At 38.6% G+C, this 17,673-nt stretch overlaps 1 protein-coding gene across 5 annotated transcripts in view; it reads right to left on the bottom strand.

Moving 5' to 3' along the window:
* pdlim7 (PDZ and LIM domain 7) overlaps nucleotides 1-17,673 on the bottom strand; it is a 142,316-nt gene that overhangs the window by 60,782 nt on the left and 63,861 nt on the right. For 4 of the 5 annotated variants that reach the window (XM_043703721.1, XM_043703724.1, XM_043703720.1 and 1 more), the window contains 2 exons: nucleotides 12,491-12,524; nucleotides 6,328-6,596 (listed from right to left, as the gene is read on the bottom strand). In XM_043703721.1, the coding sequence (XP_043559656.1) occupies nucleotides 6,328-6,596; nucleotides 12,491-12,524 (303 nt within the window). The remainder of the gene's footprint in view (nucleotides 1-6,327; nucleotides 6,597-12,490; nucleotides 12,525-17,673) is intronic. The other variant, XM_043703722.1, reaches the window with a different exon arrangement.

Below are 17,673 nucleotides of genomic sequence, written 5' to 3'. Positions count from 1 at the left end.
TGAGGAGCAGGAAAATCGACGTTTCAGGCAAAAACCCTTCATATTGGAAATGGTTATTGCCTGGCATTTGTGTGGCACGAATGTTACTTGTGACTTGTCAGTCTAATTCTGGATATTGTCCGGATCTTGTTACATTTGGACACAGACTGCTTCAGTATCGGAGGAGTTGCAAATGGGGCTGAATATTGTGCAATAATCAGCAAACATTTCCACTTCTGACTTTATGATGGAGGGAAGGTCATTGATGAAGGAGCTGAAGATAGTTGGGCCCATGATACTACTCTGAGGAAACCTTTGAGGTTTCCTGGAGCTGAGATGACTGACCTCCAACAATTGCAACCATCTTCCTATGTGCCAAGTATGGCTCTAACCATAAATTTTGCCCTTTGAAAGCTATTGCTTCCAGTTTTGCTAGGGGTCCCTGATGGCACAGTCAAATGCAGCCTTGATGTCAAGGGTGGTGACTCTCACTTCAATAAGTGAGTGTATGAAATGGTTTCTTAAAATATATTATTTGTGAACATTATGCCTATGTACTTATTAGCTTAATTTGTGCCAGTTCTTAAAGAACAGCCATACATCTGCAACTATTCTTGTTAGATAATAAGGAAGATTTTATGACAACACTTCCATTTGGGAATTTTTTGTCATACATTTGACATGTTTATGCGGAACCTAAATTAATATTGCTTACTAATTATGAAATGCTGAATTCTAATTGAAACATTTTGTAATAGAGTGAGAAGGAAATGCAATAAATAGACCAGACTTCTGGATGAGTGATAAGGCAATTTTAATTACTGATAACTTAATTCTGAAGCACTTCAAATATGCTACTTCATGGATGAAGTGATGCAAGATTAAAAGGAGACATACAAGAGAGGTCTGCAAAGATCAGGGCCAGGATATTTATGCAAGTCATTCTGCCACTATATTTGTAGGTCCAACTTCACCTAACAATTGTAATAGAGTAATAGGCTTTCAGTTCTTGAAACAGCAGTTATTGCTATGTATCTGCTTTAAGGAAACCTATGAATGCTTCAAGAATGACATGTGGATCACATTTCATATCAGACTTTCTTCCCTGACTGCTGACAAGTTAAGGATTTATGGGTCAACTGTACTTCCAAGCAATAGCTAAATGACTCATCCATTAATTAGTCCTTCTAGCCTCTAACCTAAACAGCAGGAGCATCCGAATGTTTGCTGTTACAATAAAACTACAATCTCCAAAGTTTGGTGTCATTAAATAGCTGCCATCAAGGCATCAGTTACCTGCTTATCATGTGTCCTGTGACTTATTTACTACTATCACTTTGAGCTCAGCATTTGCAAACTTGGATGTGTATTGTTTAGTTAATCTTTACAAACATTGTTTACATCACAAAAGATAAGAAATTCGCCTTGTTCTGAATGACATAGTAACATCAGCCGATGTTTTCAGACTTACGTAACAGACAGCCAAGCACATAGTCAGATGAATCAAAAATAACAGAGATATTTATAATCGGACCTGAATAATTATGTAGAAGACAAACAAAAAAGAAAAGTTGTGAATACAAGTCCTAGAGCTTCACCCTGATATACAGGGATCTGAAGAATGATCTCCCTACTGGTCAATTGGGAATCCCATTTCTACAGTTCCAAGCTTTTGCAATGCAAGCATGGAAATAATTACGTTTAGAGGAGGGTTCATTGAAAGCATAGTGGAAAAATGTGTTTTAAAGAAATGCATTAACTTTAGGATTCTGAAATAAACTCCAGAGAATAGGGCCACACAGCTGAAAGTTGTACAGAATATGGTGAAATGAAGGAAAATGCAAAACAAGAGAGAGTGAGACCATGAAAGAGCAGGAGTGCACGCAAGGTTGCATAAAACTAACATTAGAGTAGAATCAACGAGGTGACAGAGACATTAACAAATGAGGATAAAGTTATTTTTAAAATGATGTTTAAGAAAGAAAACAAACAATATGGATTATAAAAAGGTGGGCAAGTAGAGTTCTAGAATTGATGCAACATGGAGATTATGGCCTAGAAGGTTTGTTACTGAAATGTTTCAAGGCTGATGATGGCAAATGTATAGGTGCCAGAAGTCAAATTGGGTTGCATGGATCTGCTGTTTCAACAAAGGTGCAAAACAAAAGTATCTAGTGAACACAAGTTTGACTTTCAGCTCTGGACTGAATTAAATACCAGCGGATGGTATTTGTGTTTGGTTTGGCATGATCAAACATGGAGTGAATTATCTGCTGGAAGGCAAAAATTAAAGCATCAATTGGCCAAGTAGAGAAAATTTAGCTTCACCGAAACTTCAGTCCCTCAAGTGACAGAATCAATTGTGAAGAAACTATGTAGGATAGAGCTGGAGCTTATGATTAACAACATACATATGGAAGCTTATTCCACACTTGTGGATGATGAGCAATGAAATTGCTGAGAGGTTGTGACAGGGTTTGACGTGGAAAATTTGGAAATGCAATTTTCTAAGAGTCATACTGGTATGAAACATTGACTGGTTTCTCTGTCCACAGACACAATCTTACTCAGCTTCTCCGTCATCTTATTTTTTTTTAATTTGAAGATCTCCAGCATCCAATGTATTTGGTTTTTATTTTTAGACAAAGTAGTGTTAGGTTCTCTTTACCATGACAACTTCTGTAGGTAATACCGTTTCTGTCTACCTTTGTTTTCAGCTTATGCTCATGGAGTCCCAACACTGTCTCTGCTGCCACCTTCCGTCATGTTAGGATGCTTGCAGTACCAACCAAGCAATTCTTCTTGTATTCACCTCGTGCAGCAACACTTTCTCTTACTAGCCAAACAGGGATATTTTATTAATCTGCTCAGTGTCCTGTCTCCATAATGTTTTGTCTTCCACTGTTTGTTTTACTTGCTTTTTATCAACCTCTTCAATACTTCACCACCTCTCAATCTCACACAGCAAGTTAAAAGTAGCTTTGTTACATTAAAAAGCATTCTTCCTATATTCAAATTATTCTCTCTCCTTTGAGTACATTTCAACACCAATCACCACCTAACTAGTGAGAATGTTATGGACAGCAATTAAAGCTAATGCATAACAGTATATTTAGACTTCTACACACTTTAGCATCAGAATTTCATTCAAAAGTTGATATGCATTAATGCAATTTGTACTGAAAGTGAAAATGCTTCCTTGAGAATTTTGAGACAACCATTATAAAGGGTAGCAAATTTGAAAGAAAAAGTAGAAATACTGTGCTTCACTATTCAAAGGGTGAAATAGAAAAGCAAAATGTATCTCAGTTAAGATATTACAAGTTTATTTATATTTTATTATTAAAAAACTTCTCTCTCTCAGGAAACAGCAAATATATAAATATATATTCTGTTCTTTAGAACAAAAAACAACTATAAATTACTATCTTAATGCACAGCTATACTAATTTATACTTTGGTGTGAAGCTGTTAATTGTTTTGAGTTTCAGTTAAGATTGCAGTGGTTACATATATTTTAGGTTCACTTCTACATGTAAAAGACTGAAGAGCTACTCAAATCCATGATCTTTCCTTTCAAGAGTAAATTACAATATGCCACCCATATTAAATAAATACAAAAGAAGGAAATGTACTAACTTGATTAGAGTATCCACCTGAAGAAAAAGAAAAAAGGTACAAGATGAGTTAAATATGAAATGATAGCTAAAAAGGTAAAGTTTTTAAATAAAAGAAAATGGCAGTGAAAATAAAAAGATATAAAGATTGAAGGCCAGATAGAGATGGAGGAGGAAGATAGTATGATATTTGGTACTTTAGACTAACATCATTCAGGTTTGCTGAAATGGTATATTTCCCTTCATTGTTTTGCTTCAATAGTTTGAAACTGTTTCAAATATCCTTTTTCACATCCTTTTGTACTGTCACATGCGAAAATTGTGAGAAACCATAAAACAAAAATATACTTTTATTGAGTCACCAGAAGAGTGGAAAAGTCATCAGAACATGTAGTGTATTCACTATCCATAGGATTAACTGACTGTAAAACATTCAATACCCCTGCTGTTATAAACATCCTGAGGCACAGTTGACTTGTGATTCCACTTGACTAATTTGACAGCTCTGTGACTGCATGTATTGGAAAGTCACGTATTAGGTACATCCTGCAATTTCTTCCTTCATGCAAATCATCTATCACAATTTAGGAGAAAAACAAGTATTTTTCTTTATGCCTGTTGTTTTACTTCACAATGCAAATAGAATAGAAAATGTCAACCATATCATGCTGACAATTTATACTTATTTCTGTAGTCCCATATGTCAAAACATATGCCAGACAAAGAACAAAAGAAAGGAATCTGAAAACAACTCCAGTTGTAAGAAGCTTAGTGCACAAAAAGAAACACAATAGTTCTTGTGTTTGGCATACAAACTGTAACTGTTATTCAGTCAAGAAGTCATGAATATATGTTAAAAGAAAAATCACGTGAAACTCTTTCTCTCTTCCCACTTGTGCATTAATCCATACATTGACAATAACACCGTCAGTTTGCTCAGTTAGCTGGATGGCTATTTTGGTGATGCAGAGTGTGGTTGACAGCACAGGATGAATTCCCACACTGGTTGAGGTTACCATGAAAAACTTTCCTTCTCAACCTCTCCCTTGCCTGAGGCATGGTGACCCTTCGGTTCAATCATCACTCGTCATCTCTATTCTAATGAGAGAGCAGCCTTGTGGTCCAGCAGGACCATGGCAACATTACCTTTTCATTGTCAATGTCAATGTGCGTTAGTTAAATTTCAACATGCCACCCTCCTGTAATTAGTGAATATTTAAAATTGTCAAAACACTGCCAGTTAGTTATTTGCCAAACTTAGCCACTTTCATATTGAATATATTTGCAACATGCAAAATGCATGATATAAGGCCTCAGGATTATTTTCAGAAAATAGGCACAAATCACCTTGCAATTGTTTTTTGGTAGTACCACAATCTGGAAAAAACTGAATCAGCAAGATTTTCTTTCCTACTGCTTTTGTATTGATGCCGAAAACAAATTTCGTGCCACACATTGCCAAACTCTCAATTTCTCTTTAAATTAAAAACCTTGCAGTGGTTATATTTAGCATTTTGAAGGACATTTTCTTCAATACTGAGTTAACAGAAACTTACTGCCATGAAGCCCCAGAATGTAATTAAATAATTCATGTAGCCCAAAATGTGTCTCAGTGAGATTCTGTTGGCTGCATGCTTACTTTTTAAACGTGATCAAAATTATAGAGTACATTGAAAGCTTCAGAATTAGGAGAACAATATTTTGCATCAGCGACAGATATTTTGAAATACACCTCTTGACAACTACTTCCAAAGCTTGCTAACTGAAGCAGTAGGTACGCATTCAAGAGGCTCAATATAGGCCAAGATAAATATATACCTTTCCAAGTATGGACCTGTGTTGGGTAAGCATTACTGCATACACTTGTCAAATATGACCCTGACCAGTAAGCTCATTTATAATTTCTTAAAAAGGAAGTGTCACAACTTGCACACGTTACTACAGCCAATCCACAGTTCCAAAACAGTAACCTCATGCCATACTGTTGCATGCACTTAACAAGTGACAATCGAAATGAAATTAGAACACATCAGAAATCCAGAGCACCTTCGATTAATCAAATTTGGCACAATCTGGAAAATAATTTTGTGCAGAAATATTTTAAAATGCTATACATAATAACCAGTGCAAATACTTTAACTACAAAGGAAACTTCCATCATTCCAAAATGCAAATGACACCCAGTTGATTAATTAAACTGTTCCAAAATACTTTGATCAATGTCAGATAGAGCAAAAGCAAATCACAGAAAATACTTGCAAAATACAAGTGAAACATTTTGCTCATTAAAAAGTCACACTTTTAACAAACTTGAAAAACTGCTTTTCTTTGGGAAGCTAGAATAGTTTGAACAGTCATGCATCATGCAGAAAGCATTCTGATATAATTCACTGATACTCTATGTATAAAAAAAATAAAATTTTTGTGGGCACTCTGATTAAGGCAGTTGTCATTTGAGAGAGGAAAGTCTATTGCCAAGGCATTATGGTTTGTAATTCCAGTTGGTTGTACGTTATATTTCATCCAGTAAAATCAAAGATCAGTGCTTGACCTCAAGAAATCTGCCCATTTAGGGTAGCAATGCCTGCGTAGTTATTATATTTCCTATAAAATGATTCTTTTTTAATGAAACTTAGCAATGGAACTTCCTCTCCAGTGCAATGATTTTGAAACAGCATTTTATTTTTGTGTTATATTTTGGTGACAGGTTTGTATGCATGTTTTGACATACCCATTTGGATGCTGCAATGTGGTTGCAGTTGAGCTGTGCTTTTCTGTGGTTGTGCCATACTGCAGTTGTGTCTGGGATGCAGGTGTGATGCTAGGCAAAGCAGAAGGTGGAGTATATAGGGATACAGGTTTGTAGCTCACTGACTTTATTGGTGTCCCTGAATTTGAACTTCCCGTAGTTGTAACACCAAATGGTCTTGCTGTCTTATTCAGTGGCATGTTGGAGTCAAACGAGTACTTCGGAACAGAAGGTTCAGTAAGCATAAAATCCTGAGCAAAAGAAACACACAAAAACTCAAAAACACCACAAGCAACATGCAGTTACACCGTCAGTCAGACATTGAGGCAAGACTCAAGCACAATGGAGTTGTCCATAGTTATTACTTAAGAATATAATTGCATAACAGTACAAAACACTGAATTGTCAATTTTAAATCCAAGCTGCATGAATATTGAAGGTCAAAAGGTAATTCATTCCGACATAATACATTCCAATAATTTATACTTGGCCCTTGCAATAATGTTCTCAACATGTCCCCAAAGAATAGTTCTTCATAACAAACATGTTCACTTGTCATACGTACTGACAAAATGCAATTGCATAATGGTGGTCTTAAAAACATTGAAGCATAGAAGATAGGAGCAGGAGGCGACGATTTGGCCCTTTGAACCTGATCCACCATTCATCACAATCATGCTGACTGTCCAGCTCAATAGCCTAACCCTGCTTTCTCCCCATAACCTTTGTTCTTATTCACTACAACTGCTGTATATCGTCACCTCTTGAATACATTCAACGTTTTGGTATTGACTACTTTCTGTGGTAATGAATTCCACAGGCTCACCACTCTTTGGATGAAGAAATGTCTCCTCATCTCTGCCCTAAATGGTCCACCCAAATCAGAGTGTGACCCCTGATTCTGGATGCACCCAGCATCAGGAACATCCTCCCTGCATCGACCTAACCTGATCCTGTTAGAAGTCTCCTGTTGTAAGTCTCTATAATAGCCCCCCTCACTCATCTGAATTCCAGCAAAAACAAATCTTAACCTCAATCTCTCGTCCTGCAATCCCTGCAATCAGCCTAGTAAATTTTTACTGCTCTCCCTCAACAGCAAGATCAACCTTCCTCAGAAATGGAGACCACAACTGCACACAGTATTCTAAGAGTGGCCTCACCAAGACCCTGTAAAACTGCAACAACACACCACTGTTCCTGTACTTGAGCAAATACATTATAAGGGTTGTCCGCTTGAATCCTCAGCAATAGAGTTGACCGGTGCCTTACACTGATGGGGAGTTAATAATTTGAAGTTACAGGCTGCTAAATGCATAAGCCGACATCTCAGCTGATTAAAAAAAAAAGTAATTCTACTTCCTTAGTATGAATAGGTTCAGCATTTGGATTATTGAGCAAGCACTTCTAAAGATTTGATTTTCAGCATTACTTATTGGAAAAACAGTACCGTTAACTCAATATTATCACTGGTGATAAAACTTCAACTATAATCTTGAGACACTACAGAAATCTACGTCTAGTCAGATACACTAGTGTATGACTAAGTAACCAGGCCTTGCTATTTTATCACCTATATCCATTAGGCTCTCCAGGCAGAAAGTTAGATTTTGTTAATCTTCGACTGAACATGACACCAATCTCCATGCTTTAGTAAGCTGGCTTATGCATGCAATAACTACATCCTTCTCCAAAACCAAATCAGCAACTGATAGGAAAGAAAAATTGAAATGTGGAGGAACATCTACCAGAAAGTCAAATATACTTTGACCTTGGATCTCTGACAATATGAACTTCAAAATAAAATTTCAACTGCAATATAGTTTTTCATTTGAAAACAAACTGTAGATAGGCACCTAGAAATTTTAAAATGTCATTATTGCTAGCCTTGTACTGCACTGCAATTGACCTCCATTCTGGTGTCAGTAATGACCTTTAACTGAGTTGATTACTTACTCCAAGGTTACATTGATATTAATACCTTTGCTTAAATGATCCAAAGTGGTGGGAGAATCTTGACACATCCAAAATACATTGCCAAGTGAGAACATTACTCAGGAGTTAAATTCTAAGGACAGAGAGGGTTGTAGAGGAAGTTACAGAGCGCGGGAGGCACGGGTTTGTCAAAGGTCCTGAAAACAAGGATGTGAATTAAAAGAAGAGACGTGTTGCTTAACCAAGGATCAATGTTGATCAGTGAACCTGGGAGCAAGGGGTGAACCAAGCTTAAATTAAGACATTGGCAGAGTTTCAAATAAGCTTAAATTTATATATGGTAGAAGATGGGCAGTTGGCTAAGAGAGCATTGAATAGTCACATCAATGTAAAAAGACAAGGATAAAGATTTCAACATGTCACTTAATTTCAGAATAGATAGAGCAAAGTTAAATAGTAAATAACAAAATAGCTCCCCAAGTCTTTTAGCAAAACACATTTAAGTCAAGGAGTTGTTTCTATTAAATTTCACTAGTTTTGTTTGTGACGTACAAAATGTAATAATCAGCAATTGTACTTAGTATGTACCAATGCAAAAATGTTTGCTAGCTTACTGGAGCTCAAGTCTCATATCCACCACATTTTCCTTACAATTGGAAATAAAATCAAGTGTGATAACCACGTCCAAATTCATCATCCATTGTGTACCATTTCCCAATACTAGTTTTAACTTCTGATGTTCTAATGATAAATATTTATGGTATTTGGTTGAGAGGGGAAGACATCTAACATGCTTTTAAGTTGATCCAATTTGTCTTCATTATCTGAATCAAAGGATCCAAAGATATTCATGCTGCATAAATTGTTAACCCTTACCTAGCAGATAAACCTAATGCATGTGTAGTTGCATTGCACAGCAAAGTGAAGTGAGAGCACAAAACACACCACAAATCTTGCTCAGATAGATTACATTACTAATACAACATAGCCAATGTAATGCATGTCCCACAATTTGCCAAACAATGAGACATCAAGAGGCACTTGAAGGAAATGGTTCTGGATTAGTGGTGCTGGAAGAGCACAGCAGTTCAGGCAGCATCCGAGGAGCAGTAAAATCGACGCTTCGAAACGTCGATTTTACTGCTCCTCGGATGCTGTCTGAATTGCTGTGCTCTTCCAGCACCACTAATCCAGAATCTGGTTCCAGCATCTGCAGTCATTGTTTTTATCTACTTGAAGGAAATGGTCAGCAGCACATGGTGGAGACATGCAAGGTGAAGCCACAAATATATTCTTCCAACACATAAGACTGTTAGCTAATTGCCAATTACCCATCCCTTCACTATTACGTTTCTGTCTCAAACATCAGTTTCATCAATTAGACAAAGAATCACAGAAAATAGAACAGGTAGGCCATATGGCCCTTCAAGCCTGCTCCACCATTCATTATAGTCATCCAACTAAACAGCCTGTGCCTCTTTCCTCACATCCTTTGGTTCTTTTAGTCCCAAGTACTTTATCTATCACATTTTTTAAAAAAAGTTATATGATACTTTGGCTTCAACTATTTTCTACAGTAGAAAAATTGACGTTTCGGGCAAAAGCCCTTCATCAGGAATGACCTTTGACTGAGTTGATTACTTACTCCAAGGCTACATTGATATTAACACCTTTGCTTAAAAGTGGTGGGACAATCTTGACACATCCAAAATACATTGCCCTATTCCTGATGCAGGGCTTTTGCCCGAAACGTCGATTTTCCTGCTCCTTAAATGCTGCCTGACCTGCTGTGCTTTTCCAGCACCACTCTAATCTAGACTCTGGTTTCCAGCATCTGCAGACCTTGTTTTTACCTATTTTCTACAGTAGTCAAATCCACAGGCTCACCATTCTCTGGGTGAAGACATTTCTCATCTGTCCTAAATGGTTTACCTATTTCCTTAGACTGTGACCCTGGTTCAGGTTGATTCTTAGAATTAGAATAAAAAGTTGTATCCACACCCTCGATCATATTCCTCTTTCTGCAGAGAAGTTTAAACTTTGGTTTGTTTAAATGATAGAATTGTTGGGCTTTATTCTTTGTGAATACCTCAAATCTCACTTCATAAAAGTGGTTATTGGTCACCAGCCAAATTATAACACAAATTCAGCAGTCTACTCTAGGATCATAACACCTTTCATTGAAATGCGCAAGTCTTTTTTCAAGATATATTCAAAATCAACCTGTTCATAGATGTTATCAGAGACCTCTTGGACAGGTGGGACTTGAACCCAAGCCTCTTGTCGCTAGCCCTCCTGATAGTTCTAATCATTGAAGTACACAGCACAACATCCGATTAGGTCACGGTCCAAATGAATGCCTGCAACTTAACCCAGTCTTTCTTCTACTTGCTTCACTAGACAATCTGAGAATGGGAAATGCTTTGTTGCCACATCCAAATTAGGTTCTTAAGTAACTCAAAGGCCTTTTTGAATTTGCATTGTGTCCCAGACACAAAGTTCCCAGCATAAACAACTTGTAGCCATAGTCCTTGGATAAGGTCAGTTTTAGGAGTCAGATTATTATTCTGAGAGAGAACACTATACATCTAGCAATTTTATGTATGCTATTCACTCTGTCCAATAATATGTAACAGCAGAGATGTGGCAATAATGAGATTGCTAAAAAGGCCCAAATAATTTCTCTCTTAATCCTAAACCAGCCCAAGTCGGAAGAACAATATCCCAAAGTACTGCTAAACTGCCAGAGGAAAAAAGCCTCAATTTTAAAAATTTGGTCACGATCACGGCAAGAAAACACAGTGCCTATTCAGGAGTGCCAGTAGGCAGGCTCAGCCAAATCGGAATCCCTACAGTGTAGAAGCAGGCCCTTCAGCCCAAGTCCACACCAACCCTCCAAAGACTAACCCACTCTGACCCATTCCCCTACCCTGTTATCCTGTATTTACCCCTGACTAGTGCACCTAACCTACTCATTCCTGAACACTATGGGTAATTTAGCATGGCCCATTCCACTAACCTGCACGTCTTTGGATTGTGGCGGAAAAAAATCAGAGCACTCCAGGGAAACCCATGCAGATACAGGGAGAATGTGCAAACTCCACACAGACAGACATCTGAGGCTGAAATCAAACCCAGGTCACTGGCATTGTGAGACAGCAGTGTTAATCACAAAGTACTGCATCAGGCCTCTCCAACATGCCACTCATCAATTTCTAATTAAATAAGATTGGGGAAAAAAAAGAGTTGGAGAGGACTGCTTAAATTGTTAAGATTACCTGGAGTAGGCTGGCACTATAGACCCACAGGAATAATCCTTAGGCTAAGAAGGGGATGTCTAAAAGCTCTGTCTAGAGTTAGAGTTGGGGAAACACTCCTACTCCCCCTAGCTACACAAGGTAAGTTTTTTGTAAACGCAGTAAAACCATATTATAGTGTTCTCATTCTGTTCTTGGAGGGAAAGCCATCACTGTACCCTTTACCTTGCTCAAGTCTTAAGAAGCAGAACAGACTTTGATACCAACATAGCCCAATCTGAGTGATCTTGGGGGAAAAAGAAAATCAGTCAACACTAAATACAAGGGCTATAAGCAAACATAGCACTAATGTCTACCACATAAATCCAGGCAAAATTGAAGCCGATTGCTCAAGGAAACGCAGAAATTTGTCATTTTTCCTCCAACTTAAGAGATGCACTCAAAATAAATTTGGACAAAAACATCACCACTGAAAGCAAAATAAACAAAAAAGGTAATTTGAATACTGGTTGATCATGCATTAGCAATCACAATATATTAGATTGTCTCAATAGATTAAATGTACTTCACAAAGTGGGAATCTCAATACTAAGTGAGTAATTACAACATAAAGCAAAGCAATTTGAATTACTTGACCTCAACAGTTGTGCATGATTAAGCAAGAGTGAACTCTGCCACCTTTGGTATTGACAAATTGGTGTTTTAATATACATCCAGGATTTCCAACGGGAAGGTTAGAAACAAAATCATGTCAATAATTGAAATAATATAATCTTAGTACACAATCAAGTTATAATCCATTTTTAGTGAGGGACCTTTTACTTTGTTTGACAATGGTACAAGAATTACATTGAACCTGCACAATTGAAAAAATTACTTGACACAGTCTGCCTTAGGTTGTTATTTTTAAAATAAACATGCATAGTATTTGTAGAAAAAGTAGTCATCCACTATACCTTCTCATCACCACCTCCTGTGGAACGAACAACTCTGGAAGAGAAGCCAAAAAAGAAATGTGTTGAAACATCTGCTGTGCTAAAGCTCATTAGAAAATTATAGACTACAGAGAACAACTACAGAGCAAAATGCTGTCATATGTATCACAGAACCACTCTCAAAAGGAATGATTGTATTAACATATTTTATTCAAACAAACAAGCACAATGAGGTATTGTGAGGACTAGCTCCTCAGATTTAGTATGAACTCAATCTTGATTCAAGGATGATTACCTGAAATGAAAGGTATTTTACTTACCTGGTTTTGAAAACACTATTTATATCACTTACCCAGTTTCTCGTTAATGGCAACCCTTAGGCTGTTGATAATGGGGGACTGACATTGAATGTCAAGGGCATTGGTTAAGTTCTCTTGATGGAGATAGACATTGACTAGCACTTGTGCACAGATTGTTTTTATCTTGGGCTGATAAGTGACAAGCAATGACTGCAGATGCTGGAAACCCGATTCTGGATTATAATGGTGCTGGAAAAGCACAGCAGTTCTGGCAGCAAAAAGGGGCAGGAAAATGGACGTTTCGGGCAAAAGCCCTTCATCAGGAATACAGGCAGAGTGCCTGAAGGGTGGAGAGATAAATGAGAGGATGATGGGCGTGGGGAGAAAATAGCATAGAGTACAATAGGTGAATGGGGGTGATGATGGAGGTGATAGGTCAGGGAGGAGGGTGGGGGAAAGTAGCAAAGAGTACAATGGGTGCCCAGGACCTCCATGTCCTCGGCAGAGTGGGAGGGAGAAATGAAATGTTGGGCCACGGGGCAGTGTGGTTGATTGATGGGGTGTCCCAGAGATGTTCCCTAAAATGCTCTGCTGGAGGCGTCCAGTCTCCCCAATGTAGAGGAGACCGCATCGGGAGCAATGGATACAATAAATGATATTGGTGGATGTGCAGGTAAAACTTTGATGGATGTGGAAGGCTCCTTTAGGGCCTTGGATGGAGGTGAGGAAGGAGGTGTGGGCGCAGGTTTTGCAATTCCTGCGGTGATAGGGGAAGGTGCCAGGATGGGAGGGTGGGTTGAAGGGGGGCGTGGACCTGACCAGGTAGTCACGGAGGGAACGGTCTTGGCAGAAGGCGGAAAGGGTGGAGAGGGAACGATATCCTTGGTGGTGGGGTCTTTTTGGAGATGGTGGAAATGTTGGCGGATGATTTGGTTATGCGAAGGTTGGTAGGGTGGAAGGTGAGCACCAGGGGCGTTCTGTCCTTGTTACGATTGGAGGGGTGGGGTCTGAGGGCGGAGGTGCGGGATGTGGACCGGATGCGTTGGAGGGCATCTTTAACCACGTGGGAAGGGAAATTGCGGTCTCTAAAGAAGGAGGCCATCTGGTGTATTCTGTGATGGAACTGGTCCTCCTGGGAGCAGATACGGCGGAGGACAACTCAAGCCTGGATATTATGCAAGTCCTGTTGCATTTAGCTATAAACGATTCCTATCGGAAAGATGTTGTAAAACTTGAAAGGGTTCAGAAAATATTTACAAGGATGTTGCCAGGGTTGGAGGATTTGAGCTACAGGGAGAGGCTGAACAGGCTGGGGCTTTTCCCCCCTGGAGCGTCGGAGGCTGAGAGGTGACCTTATTGAGGGTTACAAAATTATGAGGGGCATGAATAGAATAAATAGGCAAAGGTTTTTCCCTGAGGTCAGCGAGTCCAGCACTCGAGGGCATAGGTTTAAGGTGAGAGGGGACAGATATAAAAGAGACCTAAAGGGCAACGTTTTCACACAGAGGGTGGTACATGTATGAAATGAGCTGCAGAGGAAGTGGTGGAGGCTGGTACAATTGCAACATTTAAAAGGCATTTGGATGGGTATATAAATAGGAAGGGTTTGGAGGGATATGGGCTGGGTGCTGGCAGGTGGGACTAGATTGGATTGGGATATCTGATTAGCATGGACGGGTGGACTGAAGGGTCTGTTTCCGTGCTGTACATCTCTATGACTCTAAGTCATAAGTGTTGCTGAGCATTGAGCAATTAGCAACGATCTCCCCTTCATAACATGAAGAAGTGAAGGTCATTGATAAAATAACTGATGATTAGGTGTAGGGCAATACCCTGAGGAACTCTAAGAGCTGAGAAGGACTTGGAATCACCTTAAACATCTTCCTTTGTGGGAAGTAGGGCTCCAAACATTGGAGAAATCCCATGTGCCGCCATCTCGACTCTTATGGACTAGATGCAACAGTTGGTCAAATCATTCTCACCTCCCTCTCAGATTCAATTACTTTGAGAACCAGTGATAACACTGATGCCTGAAGTAGAAGCTGGCTTTTCCTACCAATATCATCATCATTTTTCAGATCAGTCAAAGCTAGAATAGCAAAATCTAATGTCAATTTTTCAAATTTAAGAAGGTTTACGAAATGAATATGCATTATATTCTTCAAACCATAAAACATAAGTAGTCATCTGTTACCAATGATGCTATGATACCATAATTTCAAGTCTAATTTGCTTCAAGATAAAATATAAAGGGCAGGAGATCAGATTCTGAAAGAGAATCATTTTAAATGAAATATCAAAGATTTTCCTTCAATATTGTCTCAGTCCTCCTGGAACACACATTTTTGTTTTCCATGCATTATATTTCTGCAGTTACAATCAGCCGACGTTTGGATGCGCTTACCAAATCAAAACCGATATACTGTCATCCTGGTTGACCCTAATGGCCCTAATTTCTGTTCCGGGGATATAAACTTGAATGGACATAAAACATACAACTAGGTTAGCCAATCATTGACAAATCTGACTGAGTGTGAGAAAGCAGGCATTAGGTCCTGCCTTCAATTGCCAAACTACTCAGTATTCCAGGAATGATCTAGTATGCAAAGGAAACCCCACAGTTTGTTTCCTCTACTGCAAACCACTTCCTTCAGCCGTTCCAATCTCTAGCCTGATCTCATAAGTATAAAAGAGCTCATGCGCATTTTCACCAGGATTGAACTTACCTGATCAGCTATTTTTGCCACTTCCTTGCTCTCCACTAGCCCAGCAGACCAAATTGCCTCTAAAATAAATCTTTCTCAAGTTTCTCATCTATTCTCCTGTCAAGCCCTTTCTGAACTCATGTTATGAGATCCATCTCCTGTTCCTTATATTCCCACTAAATTTATGATCTTCCAATTTCCTTTTCTAGCTCCAATGTTAACTGACATTCTGAATGTTCACTCCCACATTATTTTGCATCTTCAAATTTCCCACATTCCCTCAAAAAAAAACAATTACCCCTGCCTCTCACACAGCTGGCTGTACCTCCATTTTCCAATCATACCCACAAACTCATCTTCTCCCACCATACTATTTGCTCTGGTGTCCCCATAAATCACTCTTTGGCTTCCTCTTACATCTATACAGTGCTTGTGGTATTATCTAAATATATACACTGATCCCATCCAGCTCCACCTGTCTCACTGCTTGTCATTGAGCCAGCTACTATATCAACAGAAATTTCTGCCCAATAAAGACCATTGTTGTAGTTGTAAGGTAATGATTCTGAAGGGGTTAAATATTTGTGTAACAATGTGGCCTCCGTGGAAAGGGTGGAGTGAAAGCCTGAGAATATAGTCAAGGAGTTCGACTCCAGCTCGGAAGATGTATCTATTCCAGCTCCTTAAGGAGCAAGTAATTTGTCTGACCAAATGAACCCATATTAATCACTATCCTGCAAAAAACCTTAACATTCAAGTAGAGTGCCTCTTCTGCAGATACACCTTAGTAACAGATTCTCTACTTCCATTTATTGGATGGTCTTTGTTTTCTCTTGGGCACAGGGAGGAGAGGTAGTAGTAACTATCTCAAACAACTGTTATTCAGTAGCACATATAGATAGAGGTTAATAATATCACAGGACACCAGGACTGATCATCAGGTAATGTACCACAATCGTCCTCAGTCATCAACACAAACCCAGCTCCCTAGTCATCTACCCCAAATTTATCCCAGATTAAGATGAGGCTGAATTTAACTGTTCATAATCTTTAACTTGGATAGGTTCCAAAAACACATCTGCTCATTTCTCCCTTTATAACATTCCAATTCCAACTCAAGTGAATGGTTGTTGAAACCCTCATCCATGCTACCTCATGACTTGAAATATCCTAATGTACCCTTGGCATAGGAATTCATGCTGCAAATTTGAGGCTAACCAAACTTCTTCTGCTCATATCCTAAACTGATTGGTTCCAGTTAAACAAACCTTTAAAATTAAGAAAGAGAATTTGAAAATCAAAGTTCTTCTATGGCCTTCTTCTACCCTGAAGAAGGCATCAATACTCTTTCAACATCAGCTGCTAGGGGAACACCTAAAATTTTAAATCACTACATTATTAGTACCTGTGCATCATGCCAGATGGTGACATTTGAATTCAAAGATCTGGAATTAAAAGCTAGTTTAATGATGATAATCTGTTCATTAAAGTCCTTAGAAGGCAGGAAATCTGCTGGCTTTGCTTTCTCTAGCTTACATGGGAGTCCAGATCTATAGTCATGCGGTTGGCTTTCAACTGAGAGTTCTGGAAAATGGCTCTGGGAAGGGGCAATTAAGGACAGGCAATAAATGTAGGCCATTGATGATTAACAAAACTACTTAGTTTAAGATCTAAATTTCGAGCCTCTTTTTCAGATCTGAGTATTTCTTCCATAACTCCATTCACCATGCTGTTGCTGGGTCAACATATTTTTGCAGTTTAACTTCAGCATGGACTCCAATTCTACATAACGGAGCTGCAGAAAATAAAAATGCTCCCAAGGAAGTTGTGAAATGATTGATGGAGTGACAGTTTATAAATATTGCAACGTGTACACTGCCCTAACATCCAGATAACTTATCAGGAAACTTAATGTGTGCAATGTTATAAACAGGAAACAGACCGTGGGCAAATCTTCCTATGTTGTAAGCCAACTTCTGTTTCAGTCAGTTTTTTTACAGGATTGCCAGTGAAGAACATACATCTGCTTCAAAACAGGTTTTTAAAAAAAAACCCTTCTTAAAAAACTTGTTTAATTTGCAGCAATATATTTTTATGTCTGAATGCATATATATTCTGGTGACCCCTGTACAAGCTGTTAACACTTAATCACAACGATGCAACATCTGACGAGCACTGAATAACATTCCAAACAAAAAGG

The sequence above is a fragment of the Chiloscyllium plagiosum genome, chromosome 14 (assembly GCF_004010195.1).
Source record: "Chiloscyllium plagiosum isolate BGI_BamShark_2017 chromosome 14, ASM401019v2, whole genome shotgun sequence".
NCBI lineage: Eukaryota > Metazoa > Chordata > Chondrichthyes > Orectolobiformes > Hemiscylliidae > Chiloscyllium > Chiloscyllium plagiosum.
The sequence above is the reverse complement of the archived record's forward strand: the minus strand, read 5'-3'. Positions and strand labels throughout refer to the sequence as shown.